Source organism: Hypanus sabinus, chromosome 6 (assembly GCF_030144855.1).
Source record: "Hypanus sabinus isolate sHypSab1 chromosome 6, sHypSab1.hap1, whole genome shotgun sequence".
NCBI classification, from domain to species: Eukaryota; Metazoa; Chordata; class Chondrichthyes; order Myliobatiformes; family Dasyatidae; genus Hypanus; species Hypanus sabinus.
In genome coordinates, this window is record NC_082711.1 from 136,983,981 (window position 1) to 137,002,035 (window position 18,055).

The 18,055-nt window shown below is 43.3% G+C and overlaps 1 protein-coding gene across 1 annotated transcript in view; it reads left to right on the forward strand.

The window, feature by feature from the left end:
* The window catches only part of LOC132395872 (cytochrome P450 2D3-like), a 47,852-nt gene extending 31,214 nt beyond the window's left edge, over positions 1-16,638 (forward strand). The window contains exons 6-9 of the mRNA XM_059972994.1: positions 7,084-7,225; positions 8,660-8,847; positions 11,898-12,039; positions 13,651-16,638. Of these exons, the coding sequence (XP_059828977.1) occupies positions 7,084-7,225; positions 8,660-8,847; positions 11,898-12,039; positions 13,651-13,832 (654 nt within the window). The 3' untranslated portion in view covers positions 13,833-16,638. The remainder of the gene's footprint in view (positions 1-7,083; positions 7,226-8,659; positions 8,848-11,897; positions 12,040-13,650) is intronic.
* The last annotated feature ends 1,417 nt before the right edge of the window (positions 16,639-18,055 follow it).

Below are 18,055 nucleotides of genomic sequence, written 5' to 3' on the forward strand. Positions count from 1 at the left end.
AGTTTTCTGCCAGGCTCATCACATAATCCTTCATCACTGGATCCTCCCGCATTTCATTCTTCTTGCAATGCTCCCACAGATGTGGAAGTGCAACTTTCTCCTGTGAATGTCTCTCTCCAAAAGGTTCAGCTTTGATCAGAAAGCAGTAGGCCGCATGCTCTATGTCATGTGTATGGTGTGGGATGAGGTTAAAATAGATTAGAGTGGCATGCGCTTTACTTACATGTTATGACAGGTGCGTTCACCTAAGTGCCAATGGGTTGGCGCGGTCCAGACATTTGGATCTTGCGGTCCGGACTTGGCCCACGGTCTGCCTATTGGGGTTGTCTGCCATAACATATAGAAGCAGAAATAAGTCATTTAGCCCACTGAGTCTGCTCCACCATCATCATGTCTGATCTAATTTTCCCCTTAGCCCCAATCTCCTGCCTTCTTCCCATATCTCTTCATGCCCTGACCAGTCAAGAAGCTGTCATTCTCTATCTTAAATATAAATAAAGACTTGAACTCCAGAATTCAAAGAATTCATCACTCTCTGGCTAAATTAATTCCTCCTCATCTCCATTCTAAAAGGATGCCCTCCTATTGTGAGGCTGTGTCCTCTGGACTTGGATTCTCCCACCAGAGGAAACATCCTCTCCACATCCACTCTATCAAGGCCTTTCACCATTCAATAGGTTTCAATGAGGCCACTGTTCTTTCTTCTGAATTCCAGCGAATACAGGCCCAGAATCATCAAACGCTCTCAATATGACAAGCCATTCAATCCTGGAATCATTTTCACAACTCTCATTTGAACGCTCTTCAGTTTTAGCACAACCTTTCTAAGATAAGGGTATCCAGGATTTCTCACAATACTCCAAGTGAGGCCTCATCATGCTTTATAAAATCTCAACATTACATCCTTGCTTTTATATTCTAGTCTTCTTGAAATGAATGCTAACATTTCATTTGTCTTTCTCAATACAGACTCAACTTGGCAATTCACCTTAAGGGAATCCTGCTCAAGTCCCTTTGCACCTCAGTTTTATGTATTTTCTATTTAGAAAATAGTCAACCCTTTCATATCTTCTATGAAAGTGCATGAACATACACTTCCTGAGACAGTATTCCATCTGCCATTTCTTTGCCCATTCTCCCAATCTGTCAATGTTCTTATGTAGCCCCTCTACTTCCTCAAAACTACCCATGACTCCACCTATCTTCATATCGTCTACAAACTTTGCAACAAAGCCATCAATTCCATCATCCTAATCACTAACATAAAATGTAAAAAGAATCGATCCCAACAGAGACCCCAATGGAACACTACTAATCACTGGCAGCCAGCCAGAAAAGGCTCCCTTTATTCCCACTCTTTACCTCCTGCCATTCAGCCACTGCTTTATCCATGCTAGAATCTTTCCTGTAATACCATAAACTTGTAGCTTGTTAAGCAGTCTCATCTGTGGCATCTTGACAAAGGCCCCTAAAAGTCCAAGTGCACAACATCAACTGATTCTCCTCTGTTTATCCTGCTTGCTATTTCTTCACAGAATTGTCAGACAAGACTTTCCTTTGAGGAAACCATGCTGACTGCAGCCTATTTTGTCATATGCCTCCAACTATCCTGAGACCTCATCGTTTATAATTGACCCCAACAGCTTCCCAATACCTGAAGTCAGACTAACTGGCCTGTAGTTTCCTGTCTTCTGCCTCTCTCCCTACTTGAAGATTGGAGTGGCATTTGCAATTTTCCAGTCTTCCAAAACTACTGTTTGGGAGTCTGTATACAATTCCTAACAGGGTCTTCTTACCCTTTGCAGTTCCTTAGCTCAATCCACAATGATTCAACACCTTCCAACCCTATGTGACCTCTTCCGAATGATTTAATTTATTTTTTACCAACAGAGCAATGCCGCCCTCTCTGCCTTCCTCTCCAACCTTTTAAAACGATGTATATCTTTGGACATTAAGCTCCAGCTATAACCTTCTTTCAGCCATGATTCACTGATGCTGACAGCATCATACCTGCCAATCTGCAACTGTGCTGGAAGTTCATCTACCGTACCTTATTCTGTGTACTGCACACATACAAATATAACACCTTCATTGCCAATTTGGCATGCATTTTCTATCTCTCGTTGTAATTTATAGGCCCCATCCTTACTACTGTTTGGAGGTCTGTTTACAATCCTTTTCAGCCTTTCAATTTTGTCCGCCTTTTATGTTGCAAGTCATCTTGTTGACTGCAGTTTTACCATATCAACAGCCTCTCCTCACTACACATTGCCTTAGTTTGTAAACCAGCTACTTCATTTTCAGCACTATGATCCGCCTTTCCTATGATACTTCTTGCATTGAAATATACACAGGTCTGGACACTAATTGCACCGTGCTCAACATTTTGATTCCCAACTTTGTCTGAGGTCTTACCAGCATCTGTCTCCCCAACCTCTCCACTAATTGTTGTGGTACTCTGGTTCCCATCCCCCTGCACCTTCAGTTTGAACTTCACCGCACAGCATTAACAAACCTTCCTGCTAGGATATTAGTCCCCCTGCAGTTCAGTGCCTACCTTCCCTAGAAGAGAGCCCAGTGATACAAAAATCTTCTGAATTTCACCCTACACCAACACCTTAGCCACACACTAAACTGTATAATTTTCCTAGTTCTGGCCTCACTAGCATGTGGCACGGGTAACAAATCTTGAGATTACAACCCTGGAGTCCTGCCCTTTAACTTTGTACCTCACTCCCTGAACTCCCTGTGCAGAACCTCGTCATTCATCTGACCCATTTCATTAGTACCTACATGGATCACGACGTCTGGCTGTTCACCCTCCCACTTAAGAATGCTGAGGACTCAGTCTGAGATAGAAGGCAACGTGCCATCTGGGAATCTGGTTCTCGCCCATGGAGCCTCCTGCCCGTTCCCCTACAAATCCCCTTTAACCGCAGCATGCCTCTTCTCCCCCCCCCCCCCTTCCATTCTGAGTCGAGGTAGACTCGGTGCTAAAGACTCAACAATTGTGACTGTCCTCTGTTAGATCATCAATGGTCAGATGGCGATCAGCATTGGGTATCTTGCTTGATTTTGCTCGAAGCCAAATTTCTGCTCAGATTTCTTTCCTGGCTGACAGATAGTGACTGGACTTGATTGGAAATTGAATCTGAGCTGTCTCTGGTCACTGCTGAGTGTGACAGCAATGTACCGAGTCACCGGGGGAGCAACCATCCAAGACAAGTCAAGGTCCTTTATTGTCATCTGAGAATCATTGGATCATAATCAGGTTTATTATCACTGAAATATGTCATGGAATTTGTCGTCAGCAGTCGCAGAAGGATGCAATACATTAAATATTTAATAAATTACAGTAAGAAATATATTTGTTAAAAATAAGTAGTGTAAAAAGAGAGAAAAAATTGTGAGGGTGTTTAAGGATTCATGGACCATTTATATATCTGATGCTGAAAGTGAAGAAGCTGTTCCAAAAACAGAGAGTGTGTGACTTTAGACTCCTGTACATCGCCTTTGATGGTAATAATGAGAAGAAGATATCTTTTGGGTGATGAATGCCCTTAATGATGAATGCTGCCTTTTTGAGCCATTGGATTTTGAAGATGTACTCAGTAATAGGGAGGCTACTGCCCATGGTGGGGCTGACTGAGTTTGAAACTTCCTATGGCTTTTTCCGATCCTGTGCAGTGGCCCCTCCGAACCAGACGGTGATGCAACAAATTAGAAGGCTCACCACAGTACATCTGTAGACATTTGCTAGTCTTTGGTAACATATCAAATCTCCTCAAACTCTTAATGTAATGTGGGCACTGGCATGCCTTCATTGTAATTGTATCAGTATGTTGGGCCCAGCATCAATCTTCAGAGATGTTAACATGCAGGAACATGAAACTGCTCACCCTTTCCACTGCTAGCCCGTCAATAAGGACTAGTGTATGTTCCATCAGCTTCCACTTTCTGAAGTCCACAATCAATTTCTTGGCCTTACTGATGTTGAGTGTGAGGTTGTTGTTGCATCCCCAGTGAACTGGATAATCTGTCTTGCTCCTCTACACCTCCTCATCACCATCTCAGATTCTGCCGACAGTAGTTGTGTCATCAGTAAATTTATGGATTGCATTTGTGCTGTGCTGAGCCATGGAGTCATGAACTTGGACAGAGTAGAGTTGTGGGTAAGCATGCGCCCTTGATGTAGGCTGTTGTTAATTGTCAGTGAAGAGGAGATGTTATTTTGATCTGTGCTGATTGTGGTCTTCCAATGAGGAAGACAAGGATACAGATGCAGAGGGAGATACAGAGGCCCAGCTTTTAGACCATAAGACCATAAAACATAGGAGGAGAATTAGGCCATTTGGCCCATCGAGTCTGCTCAGACATTTGATAGAGGCTGGTTTATTTTCACTGAACCCCATTCTCCTGCCTTTTCTCATAATCTTTTATGTCATCACAAATTATGAACCTGTCAACCTCTGCTTTAAATATACCCAATGACTTGGCTTCCACAGCTATCTGTGTCAAAGAATTCCACAGATTCATCATCCTCTGGCTAAAGAAGTTCCAACCGATATCTGTTCCAAAGGGACACCCTTCTGTTCTGAGGCTGGGTGGCTTTGGCCACTGGTCTTATACTTCCCCACAGCACATCTAGTTATTTCAATACCTGATAGTTTTCAATGAGATCCACCCTCATTCTTCTAGACTCCAGCAAAAAATGGCCCAGAGGTATCAAATTCTCCTCATACCCTTTCAATCCCAGGATCATTCTCATGTACTTCCTCTCTAATACCAGCACATTCGTTCTTAGATAAGGGCTCCAAACTGCTCACAATCCTGCAAATGTGGTCTGACCGATCGTAAATAAAGCCTCAGTATTCCATCCTTGCTTTTATATTCTAGTGCTATCGAAACAAGTGCTGACATTGCATTGGCCTTCCTTACCACTGCCTCATCCTGCATGTTAACATTTAGGGAATCCTGCGCAGGGACTCCCAAGTCCCTTTGCATCTCTGATTTCTGAATTTTCTCCCAGTTTGCCTTTATTCTTTTACCAAAGTGCATGAGCATACACTTTACCAGACTATATGCTGATTTGTCACCACCATTGATTCAGCCTATGGTAGTGGTGTCATCAGCAAACATGAATGAGGCATTGAATCTGTGCTTAATCACACTGTCATAAGAGTAAAGCAAGCAGAGCAGGGGGCTAAGAATACAGCCTGTGCTTGTGGATTCTGGAACAGATGTTGATGCTAATGGAAACTGACTTACATTTGTAAGTGAGATTACATCCACTGTAGACCTGTTGTGCCAGTAGGCAGATTGCAGCAGGTCCATATCCTTGCTTCAGCAGAGTTAATTCTAGCCATGATCAAGCTCACCTCTCAAAGCACTTCATCGCAGTAGATGTGTGTGCAACTGGGCGATTGTCATTGAGACAGTTCACCCTGCTCTTGGATACTGGGATGATTATTGTCCTTTTTAAGCAGATGGGACTACAGCCGTGAGAGATGGAAGATGTGCTTGAACATTCCCGCCAGTTGTTTGGCACAGATTTCCAGAGCCCTACCAGGTACCATCAGGGCTTCATGCCTTGCTAGGGTTCAGCCTCTTGAGAGAAGCTCTGACATTGTCCTCTGAAACAGTATTCACAGGGTTGGCCATTGTTGCAGCGATTCACACAGTTATAGTTTTATTCTCCTTTTCAAAGCATGTTTAGTTCATCGGGGAGTGAAGCTTCACAGCCATTTATGATGTTAGTTTTCACTTTGAAAGAAGCATTGGCCTGCAAAACCAGCCAGAGCTGATGTGCAACTGATTCCATGCAGAATTGCTTTTTGCTCTCAAGATAGGCTCTGTAGGTTGTACTTGGACTTCTTGTCGAGTTCTGGATCACTGAGAACTAGCCCTCAGCAGACAGAAATTTTCATGGTTTATGCAGTTTTTAGTTTCGGGATGTTCAGTATGTTCTCAAAGCACACACTAATCCTCAGTTTGTATATGCACATACACTTACATACATCCCCAACACACACACACAGATAAACATTAACAGGCATGCAGCCACTTTCTATCTAGTCTCAGTTCCTGATGAGATCGGTGACAACTGTGCCAAATTTATTCAGATTTGAAGATGAATCCTGAATATAGTCCCATCTACTAATTCAAACCTGTCCTCCCTTGACCGTATCTCCACGGTCTTCACCACTGGTGCTGTTGTGCACAGCCTCTGCTTGTACACCAGCAGTTGAAGTGTAGTTAAAGTGTTGCAAGGACTTGCCAAGGTACACGTGTGGGATGGCATTTTCAGTGTTCTTTCTGATGGTGTAACAGTGGATGTGTGTGTTGGCTCCACTGTTTCTACAGGTGATATGTTAGTGGTAGTTGATCAGAGACTTCTCCAAACTGGCCTGCTTAAAGACCCTGCAATGATCAGGAAGGTATCAGGGTGTGCAGTGTTGCGACTGTTGATCACAGTGCTCAGCTCCTTCAGTATCAGCTTTGCATTGGTCAGGGGCAGAATGTACACTGTAACCAGGATGACGACAGAAAGTTCCCTTGGCAGATAAAAGGATAACACTTGTACGCAAGATATTCCAGATTGACGGAGCAGGACTGAGACACAGTTGTCATCTCTGTGCATCACAATGATGGAGCAAACACCAATGTCTCTGCCTTTCCCTGATGGCACTGTCCAGTCCATATGATGGAAGGTGAAGCCTTGAACTGTAGTACTTTGTCCAGATTGCTCGGGGTGAGCCATGTCTCTGTGAAGCAGGGTATGCAGCAGTCTCTGACTGTCCTCTGGTACTGCAATCTCACTCTGTGGCCTTCCATTGTATTTTAAACTCTGAAAATTCCCAGGGAAAAGCAATGCAACAGCTGAGACAATAAAGAACTGGTTGTGCAGGTATGTGGGAGATCTTCCTTCCCTTTGCAGCAGAGGCTTAGACTTGTTGAGTGCTGTGGCATTAGACGAAATTGCAAAGAGAGGGCCTCCATTGACTCTACTTGCACTCTGGGTATTTCCTTCAGGATATATTACACTTGCTGACAATCTCAATGTGATTTTATTTCTGCATTTAGCGAAAGGATAATCCGGGGACAAGTTTCCAGGGATCGAATCTGATCGGTACAGTCTTTGACCTTTTTGCTGCTGGTACAGAGACCACCTCGACCACTCTACGCTGGGGTTTTCTCTTCATGGTGCTCCATCCAGACATACAGTGTAAGTAACACCAGGGCTTCTGTGCCTGAGTCAACACTCCAATTAGATGAGGTCACAGGTCACAGAGTCAAACTCCGATCCCAGTCGCGACCTGGTTGTCACAAGAAAACTGCCTTCTATTAAAGTTGCAAAGTCACACAGCAGGGGAACAGGCCCTTCAGCCCACTGATTCCATGCTGACCATTGGCCACTTATTTACAAGAATGCTACACTAATCTCATCTCATTCTCCCCACTTTCCTCTCAACTTTCCCCTTGGATTCTAAACTCTTCCACACATAGGAGTTTATTTACGGTGTCAATTTACCCACCAACCTGTCTGTGTTTGGGATGTGGGAGGAAACCAGTGCACCTGGGGAAACCCATACAGTCACAGAAGAATGAGCAAACTCCACAAAGAGAGCACCTGAGATCAGGATTAAACCCAGGTCTCAGGAACTGTCAGGCAGCAACCCTACCATCTGTACTACTACACTGCTGAAAGAGAATGCGTGAAAAACCAAAAATGTGAACTGTACATCTTTCTGTAAATCCCTGTTGCATTGAAGGTGGACTGGCTGTGTAACAGTGTGAATGGGGATGTAAGGACTGGTGTCCCCCAAAGCACAGAAAGGAGATGGCTGCCCACATCCCTGAAATATTGCTTGGGTTTGAGGTCTGACCAGTTTCTGGGTCGGCATTCCTTTGAGTGAGGGTATTGACAGCAGAACACAGGCCACTGCTGGAAACAATTCCTGAAGCTTAGCACGTTGATGTACTTGGTGATAGAATATTCAGGCACTCACTCACACTGTGTTGTTGGAGAGATGATCTATAAAAATTATGCAATCTAAGCTATATGCTTATTACAGAACTGGAGGATGATTCCATAAATACCTGCACAATACTCCTTAAGTATTGCTTCCTCAGGGAAAGGGCACTGACCTCAGAGGATTCTATACATATTGTAGGTGCACTTAGTAATGGGATATTTGTGCCAATAGCCTCAATGATATTTAAGCATGCTTTCATGTAGCTTTCATTCAGTCAGTTCTAAGATAGGGGTTGCACAGGTCTTTCTTTCTAAAATGTTTGCAAGCTTCAGAGTTCCAGTTTGACACATTGGAAACAGCCCATCAATATATTGGTATCCCTTCTGCTTTGGATCCAAGAGCCACTCCAAAGATTATGAACATAATTCTGGTTGTGCGGTCATTTGGATGAGGTATCAGTCTGAAACCTTTCTCTCTTTTCTTTCAAAGAAGATTGGGATTTATCCCTCAATTTACTGTATTGTTTGTGAGAGCTTTTGGTTTTCGACATTCTAATAGACTACACTTCAAAAACTTACTTTTTGTTGTTGTAAAGATGTCCTACAAATTGACACTCAACATGCTAGAAATACTCAGCAGTTCAGGCTGAAAGAGAGAAATCAGATCCTGTTTTGTTCCTGCAGCTCGGGTTCACGAGGAGATTGACAGAGTGATTGGGAAGGGTCGAAGGCCAAGGTTGGAAGACCGGGAGGAAATGCCATTCACTAACGCTGTTATCCATGAAACACAACGCTTCGGGAATATTGTTCCAACCTCACTGCCTCATCAAATGTACAGAGATACCACGGTTATGGGTTACACCATCCCTAAGGTACAATCTGCAATGAAACTTGGGTATGAAGCCATCTCCTCTACATAAGAAACAGGATTAGAAGTAAGCTTGTGACCTACTGAGTCTTCTCTGTCATTCAGCATGATCAGGGCTGCTCTAATCTTGACATCAGTTGCACTCTCTAGCCTGTTTCCCCTAACACTGACTTGCCTGCAGACCAAAAATGGCTCCATCTTGGTTTTGGATACATTCAGCAACTCTAGCATAGAGACATCTCTGTGAGATAAAGAAGTTCTCATCATTTCTGACTTAAGAAGATGATTCTTCCTCAAGGGAGAATCATCCTTTCAGCATCTACAACACTAAACCACATGCGAAATGTGTTCCAAAGTGATCACCTCTTGTTCTTCTTAACTTCAATGATGAGGTCCAATGTGCTCAATCATTCTTTGTAACAAGCATCTTAGAAAGTAACATAATGAACCTTTTTTTTATGGAAGACTGGCAGTTGCCCAAGCTACAAGTCTCCCCTCTCCACGCCACCAATGTTGTCCAAGGGAAGGGCATTAGACATTAAGTACAAGGGCAGTTTAATATCCCTGACTACTGTATTCTGTTATCACTCCTTACTTACAGTGCCTTGAAAAAGTATTCAGCCCCCACCCTATGTTAACATAAGTAAGTATTACAACCAGGGATTTTGATCAATTTAACTGAGAATTTTTATTTGTGAATAATCACATGCCCTTTTTTTTAACAGTAGAGTCACATGTACTGCTTAGTGTTGAGGCCAAAAACTTCCATTTTAGTCTCATCCAAACACAGCACCTTCTTCCACATCTTTTCATTATCTTCCTAGTGACGCTTTGCAAAGTCATTGTGGGCAACGATATGCTTCTTTAGCAGTGTGTGTAGTCTATATCTAATACTGTGAATCAGCCAGTTAACATCCTCCTTACTGGAAAGTATGGTGGAGGTAGCATCATGTTATGGGGATGTTTCTCAGCAGCAGGAACTGGAAATCTGGTCAAGAGTGATGGGATGATGAATGATGTTAAATACAGAGAGACCCTGGATAAAAATCTGCTAGCCTCTGCTTGAAAGTTTAAACTAGGGGAGGGAAGTTAGTCTTTCAGCAAGACAATGACCCAAAGCGCGTTACCAGAACAAACAAGGAGTGGATTCAAATGAGGAAAAATGATGGCCCAGTCAGAGTCCTGATCTTAACCCAATCAAACATCTCTGGCAAGGCCTCAAGATTGCTGTCCACCGCCACTCTCCAACTAATCTGGCATCAGTTGAGCAATTTTGCGAAGGGGAATGGGCAAATATTGCTCCATTGCATTGTGCAAAGCTGATCGAGACTTGTCTGGAAAGCCTGCTGGCTGTAATAGCTGTGAGAGGCAGTTCAACTGAGTACTGAGTAAAGGGGGATAAGTAATTTACAACTGCTGACATCTCAAATTTGTTAGTTTTTCATGCTTTAGATTTCCCCATTTTGGGGGGGGGGGTGCTCTGCTGTGGAAAAGAGGAGCATGAGATTCACAAATATAAATTCTCAGTTAAATTGATCAAAATCCTTGGTTGTAAAAATCTTCTCTGTGAACAAAGGTTTGGGAGCTGAATACTTTTACAAAGCACTGTATATTCTTCCTGCCAGAGCTTCTACTGTAACTTGCATTTTGCCACATCAGCAACACAGACAAAATGATGGGAGAGCTCAGCGAGTCAGGCAGTCCAGAACAAGGGCATCAGCTCCAAACATTGGCTGTTTATTTTCTATCACAGACACCTCCTTGCCTGCTGACTCCTCCGAGCATTTTGTGTGTGTTCCTCAAGATTTCTGGGATCTGCGGGATATTTTGTGCAGAATTTCTGATGCATTTTAATTATTGGGGAAGTGCTGAGTTTCTGATGTTATCTTTGGTAGTCCGTCAGGATAGGGTGACTTGTCTCCAGTCCAGTTTTGAGGAGCAGATGTTTGTGTGTAAATGCTTTAATGGTGGGGTTACTAACATACACAGGCTGAACTGAGAGAGAGGTCCTGGGGCAATGGCAAGAGATCGAAGTAACTGGAGATAAGCCATTATTGTGCACAGTCACAGGTGTGAATGCAAACACACACACACACACACACACACACACACACACTTAGTCACGGGTATGCGCACACTTAAATACACAAATACATGTATGTGTGGTGAACTACATATACCTGTCTGGACACGCCCCCTGCTGACTGCTCCTGTGGCTCCTCCCACAGACCCCTGTATAAGTGATTGAGGCCTGAGCCCGGCCTCTCAGTCTCCAGGATGTAGTATGGTGGTCACTCACTGCTTGTTCCTTCTTCCAGTCAATAAAAGCTGATATCTTGCCTTTACGTCTCAGAGTGAGATATTGATGGTGCATCAGTATGCTTATGCACAACCATGCACATGCTCACTCACTCACACACACACACACACAGCATTATTATACACAGGTACAAACACTTACTCTCTGTGTGGACACACACAAGTATGCACAAACACAAAACTTTTTCCACTCCCTTGTTCGGACTGCCCACCCTTCCTGAATCTCCCCTAACTGTACCATTCAAACTCTTGGTGCCTCTCCCTTTCATTCACTGACTTCCCAGCTGGTGTCTCTGCCTGTCTCCACATCTCAGGCTCTGCAGGGCTGCTCTCCGAAGTGTGATTTCTCTCCCAGCCCCACATTCTGTAACCTGTAGCCGAGCCCGAAAATTCCCAAACGCCTCATGGGAAGCTCGGAAAATTGACTGCACATCAGTCAGCAAGCAGTCCCTGAGAAGAGGTCTCTGCAGTCTGTCAGGAGTACCGGTCGGTCTTACATGGTGGGAGCATCTGCACATTCTTCTGATCTAATAAGCCAAGAACACACAGGACCCAGACATCTACGGTGGATCAATAAGCCCCAATCTTGCATGGTGTGGCTTCAATGCCAATACACCACGATGGAGGGGAATGTATATCTAGACTGTGGATTATATTCCCTACAGTAGTTCACCCTCAGAAGACATCTCCTTATTGCTCTGACTAATGTATTCTTAACTAATGTGTCTTCTTTAGGGAACACAGATTATTCCAAACCTTACCTCAGCCTTGTTTGACGAAGACTTCTGGTCGACTCCATATCAGTTCAATCCAGGACACTTCCTCAACACAGAGGGCAAGTTTGTGAAGCCAGAGGCCTTCATCCCATTCTCTGCAGGTAATGTGGGATTCAGGGATTGTTCAACTTGCCAAAAGAGAAAGTTATAATTGTGTACGAGCAATTTTTATTCAGCAATCACTACACTGTTCCTTAGTCAGAACATCCTGATGCAGGCTCTCGGCCCGAAACATCGACAGCACTTCTCCCTATAGTTGTTGCCTGGCCTTCTGTGTTCCACCAGCATTTTGTATGTGTTGTTCTCCCAACTTTCCTGTTTGGTTGAACCCCAAATCACACATACCCTTGGACGTATATTGTTTATGAAAGGTGTCCTTCTCACCACTGATTCACGTGGCCGTTAGCAGAGTTAGCTAACGAGCCAAGTTTGTATATGAGCCCCAGTGAGGGGGTTGTATACATAAGTTGGGAAGACCCAAGTAGGGAAATAGGGGAGCCACAAGAGAATACAGATGCTGGAATCTGGAGCAACACACATTTGCAGTCTGGACTCCTTGCTGTCTCGGTAAAGAGCTGTAGTTAATCAATGATCCCACCCATTCTGGCCATTCCGGCTTCTCCTCTCCACCCATCGGGCAGAGGGTACAAAAGCATGAAAGCAGGTAGAAGCAGGTTTAAGGACAGCTTCTTTCCCAGTGTTATAAAACAATTGTATAATAATTTGTCTCTTAACCTCACAATCAACACCATTATGGCCTCAAAACTTATTGTCCACCTGCACTGCACTTTCTCTGTAACTGTAACACTCTTATTGTTTTTCCTTGTCCTATGTCAACGCATTGATGTGATTAAATGATCTGTATGGATGGCATGCACAACAAAGATTTTCACTCTGCCTCTATATGGGTGACATTAATAAACCAATTTTATTTACCAGAAAGCTGGAAGAACTCAACGGCTCAGGCAGCATCTATGGAGGGGAATGTACAGTTGACATTTCAATTTGAGAAAATCTGGAAGTAATGCGTGTGCATGGGAGGTGTGTAGTGGTGGTTGGTTATGAAAACCATTTAGACAAGAGGGTGTTTTTAAGTTCTGGGTGGTGTACTGGGGTGTCCATGGGGATTCTGCTCCTGCATCATTACCTTATGTTGAATTTAAGACAAAGCAAAATATCTGTGTAAGAATCTGCTTACCCTCTTTCCCGGTTCTGATGTAGCATCATAGACCTGAAAAGTTCACTGTGGCAGCCTGACCTGCTGAGTATTTCCAGCATTTTAAGTTTTTATCTTAGATTTTTCGATTTCTCAGGGTTTTGTTGTAATAACCATTTACTCAGACTTTTGGGAACATTCAAAAGAAAGCCATACTTAGCTTGCAAAAGGATAGATGGCTTTTTTTATTTCTCCTTTCAATGTTGCCAGTGCATTGGAAATTCTGACAGCTTCCTGTCCATAGTTATGTTTATAAACAACATAAAACTCAAGGATAGCACACAGGCTGCCAAAATTCCTCTTAGTTAAATTGGGAATAGATTTGTGAATTTCTCAGCAAGAGTTGGAATTGGCAGAATTGCTTCATGAAATCCATGGTTTCAGCATCACCACAGTGGTACAACAGTAGCAGAAGCACGTGGGAATTCATTGCTTAACTAGAGCCGGCCTGTCACTGTCCTGGAACACTGACCTCTCTTGCCCCTTGCCTCTACAGGTCATCGTGCGTGTTTGGGGGAGCAGCTGGCAAAGACGGAGCTCTTCATCTTCTTCACGTCCATGCTCCAAGGATTCACGTTCTTTCTCCCAGAGAATGAGCCAAAGCCAAACTGCAAGGATGCTCAATTCGGAATTACCCTCAGTCCAGCCCCCTATCGGCTCTGTGTTAAAGTCAGATAAAATGTATGTGGGACTTTTCCCAGGAGGTTCCCTGCCTGGGTTTTGTCCATATTCCATGGCATACTGTAGTTTGAAATGGTTTATTTTAAAGATAAAAATATGAAGACGTAATTTCAAAATATCCCAAGACAGTACAAAGATGCAGAAGAATAATGCAAGGAACATGTCAGTATTTGACACCCAATCCTCCTGTCACTAGAAATGAGATTACAGCCAGGCAATCTCTGCAAGGATAAGGGCAACATGTCTTCCAGCTCCTCACCCCTGCGCTGATCCCTAGTTACACCCACATGGCTCTGCTGGACAGGCTCCGTCCTTCGCCTGCTCACTCTTTGTCTCTTGATCTGGCCTTTATGTTAATAAAAACAGATGTAAATTGGGGAACCGCTTCATCGAGCACCTCCACTCCATCTGCCTAAAATGGGATTTCCCAGTGGCCAAACATTTCAATTCCTATCCACATTCCTGTTCTGACATGTTGGTCCCTGACCTCCTCTATTCCCATGATGAGGCCATTCTCACAGTGGGGAAGAAACTCCTCATACTCCATTTAGATAGCCTCCAACTTGATGGCATGAACATCGATTTCTCCTTCCGGTAATTTTCTTCCCTCTCCCTTCCCTCTTCTTCCATTTGCCACTCTGACCTCTTACCTCTTCTCCTCACCTGTATTTCACCTCCCCCTGGTGTCCTTCCTTCCCCCTGGTCCTCACTCCTCTCCTATCAGATTTCTTCTTCTCCAGCCTTTACTGTTCCCACCCACCTGGCTTCACCTTTCATCTTCTAGCTAGCAATTCTCCCCCACCATTTTATTCGGTGTCTTCACCTTTCTTTTCCAGTCCTGAAGAAAGGTCTCAGCCCGAAACATCCACTGTTAATTTTTTTCCATAGATGCTGCCTGAACCACTGAGATCTTCCGGTAATTGTTTGTTCAGCTCTGGTTTTCCAGCATCTGCAAAATCTGTTGTGTTTAGCATCAACATTAATATCATTTGTCTGAATCAGAAAATAATGCATGTTCTTAAAATTATTGGAAAACTATTCTATATTGCATTTTACAAATTATAAACAGAATCATTCTCTCCTGTATTTTGGTGATTACAAACTTTATCTCCTTCTGTTGCCCAGTAGGATCAGAGGTCCATCACATCCACCTCACACTGACTAAACATCTGTTCCCATCTGAACTCGGCTTACTCTTCACACCCCTCCTCTCCCCCCACATTCGGGTTTGGGGCTTGTGACAGTCATACAGCATAGAAACAGGCCCTTCAGCCCAACTGGTCCCTGCCAACCAAGATGTCCATCTAAGCTAGACATACCTCCCAGCATTTGGCCCGTAGCCCTCTACACCAGTGATTCCTAGAATGGGTGATATCGCCACCCCAGGGGTGGTGGGAGTTTCTAAGGGAGCAATAAAGATAAAGCAGATAGTGAGGGGTGCTCGATAGCAAGGGGTCAGCTGGGAGATTAAAGGCTAATTTAAGCAATGAATTAATTATTATAAGCATTTGATCCTAAGTGCCTCAGAGATGATTATAATCATCATGTAATCACTCATCTCTTGCTAACCTACCATTCAGTTAGATTTTGCTCATAGGATGCTATAGTTGTTGAAAAGCAATGTGACACTTGTGTATCTGGAATCTGATAGCAAGAAATCCTGTGGCTTCTGGACCTATGCATTAGGGTATGGCATTCAATGGGGTAAAGTTCAGAATCTGCCCTTTCAAATGGTCTCGATCGCATTTCTCCAGCCCACAGCCCCACTGCTCCAGTTTCGGCAGTGAGTCAGGTTTTGCCTGAGCTATGATGATCTCATAGCTTTCTCCTTTACGGATCGCAGCACTTTATGTTGAACTTGGACAATAGGCAACTGACAGTGGCCACAAATCCAGAAGGAAAATGGCAGAAACAGACCAAACATAAAAGAAGTATAGTGTGGAGTATCTGAAATATGGATTTATACCACCATTAAGCAACGTTACAACCAATAAGTCTGTTGTGTGGAAATTTTTTTCAAATGAGGCAATGAAACTGTCCAGGCTCCTTGAATATTTGAAGAGAATACACTCTGATAAAGCAAACAAGAACCTGATTAATTTTCAGTCACTTAGTGAAAACTTTTAGAAATGTAAAACACTTCTAAACATGTTTCCAATACTTCACAACAAAACAGAGATGGTTTGCCTACCACAATCAACATTCTACTTTCTCATTGCTAAATCTGAAAAGCACCATACAATTAGAGAAGAACTGATTTTGCCAGCAGTGAGGGAGGTATACTCTTGCCACCTAGGTGAGCTGCATAAAGACATGTCAGAGAGATTTCGGGATCTTCCCTCAGTCCTAATTCCAGATTGGATAATGAATCCATTCCTGAACACTTGCAATGAGGAATTAACAGGAAGGATGGAGGAAGAACTGATCTTGCTAGAAAATGACTTTGAGCTGAAGCCAAGGTTCAGAACATCACACTAAGTCTTTTGGTTGTAGAAAGAAATTTCTGAACATTACCCTGCAATGTGGAAAAAGATCAAAATGTTCTTTATTGCCTTTCCAACATAATATTCAATGCAGTCACCCAACTTCCTTCAAAGCAAAAAAAAAGATTGCAAATTGCTAAATGTGGGGATGAGACACCTTCTGAGTGACATTCAGCCTTCTGAGAAGCTGATAACACTGCACCAAGTGAACAGTGAAAATGCAAAGAAGTGGTGAATAGTTGGTCTGATAATGCATGCTCTAAAATTCTTGATGAAAATTGTTTTTCCTGTAATTAAATAAAGTAATAATTTTATCTATAGCTTTAAATAGATCTGAATATATTTGCAATTAATTGTCTCTGCTTTTTGCAGTTTCTATTTTTTTTTACTATGCACCATAAATCAAAGTTCTTTACAGTTTTTATGCAATGGCCAGAAAGGGAAATGAGAGTATTGAAGATGTGATATCAGAGCCAAGGGCATGATAACCCAAAAAAGTTTTGTGATTCTTCTCTAAACCTTTCTATCCAATTGCTTGTCCAAGTGCCATTTAAATGTTGTTAATGTATCTGCCTCAATCATTTTTATTAGAAGCTCATTCCATATACGGTCTACCTTCTGACTGAAAGTGTTCTCCCTCAGGTTCCTTTTAAATCTCTCTCCTCTCACCAGATCTGTGCCCATTGTGATTTTTATACACCTCCACTGGCTCTCTCCTCAGTCTCCTACATTTCCTTGCCTACTCAATATCTCTCTATAATTCAGTCCCTCAATCCTTGAGGATCTTTTCTGAATTGTTTTCGGCATCTTTACTGTAGCAGGGTGACTAAAATAGAACACGATTTTCTAAATGTGGCCTCACCAATGTCTCATGCAACTGCAACATAACATCCCAGCTTCTATACTCATGCCTATCTTGACATTGAGACCAGAGGGTGAGACTGGGCCCTGAGACAGTCTGAAGACTAAACTGAGGGAAGGTATTGAATGAGACAGTTTTGCCTTAGTAACTTACCCCAGCACCTGAGCTAGATGCTGTCTGTGTGGATTTCCCTGGGTGCTCAGGTTTCCTCCCACAACCCAAAAACCTGCAGCTGGCAGGTTGATTGGTCACTGTAGATTACCCTGAATGTGTAAATGAGTGGAAAATATTGTGGGATTTTAATGGCACATGAAGAAAAATAATTTACAGATCTCTAACTAGGGATTACTCTGTGAGCCAGCACTGACTCTTCTGCTTGCTTTACACTCTCAGCACAATCCGAGTATGGAATCTCTGAGACGTGACATCTGACATGTCAATCCTGCATCACCAGTGGTTCCTTGATGGCCACAGTCATTCATCTTTCCTCCCCTTTGTTGGTGTAACACCAGTGACCTGGGTTCTATCCTGATTTCCGGTGCAGTTTGTGGAGTTTACACATTCTCACTGTGACCACATGGGTTTCCTCTCCGTGCACCCGGTTCCTCACACATCCCAAAACTTGCTGGTTGATAGGGTTAGAGTTAGGCTGCTGTAATTTGCCTCTTGTGTGAGTGATAGAATCTGGAGGAGTGGGTGGGGAGTGTTGGTTGATATAATGGATATATAGGGTGAATATAATAGGACTGGTGCAGAGTACGTGTAACTAGCTGATTGAAGGCCAATGGGTCTTGGTGGGTGGAAGGGAATAATAACTCTGTGACAATGTCACAGTCAAGACATGCCACACGATGAGCAATCACCAAAAGATCAGT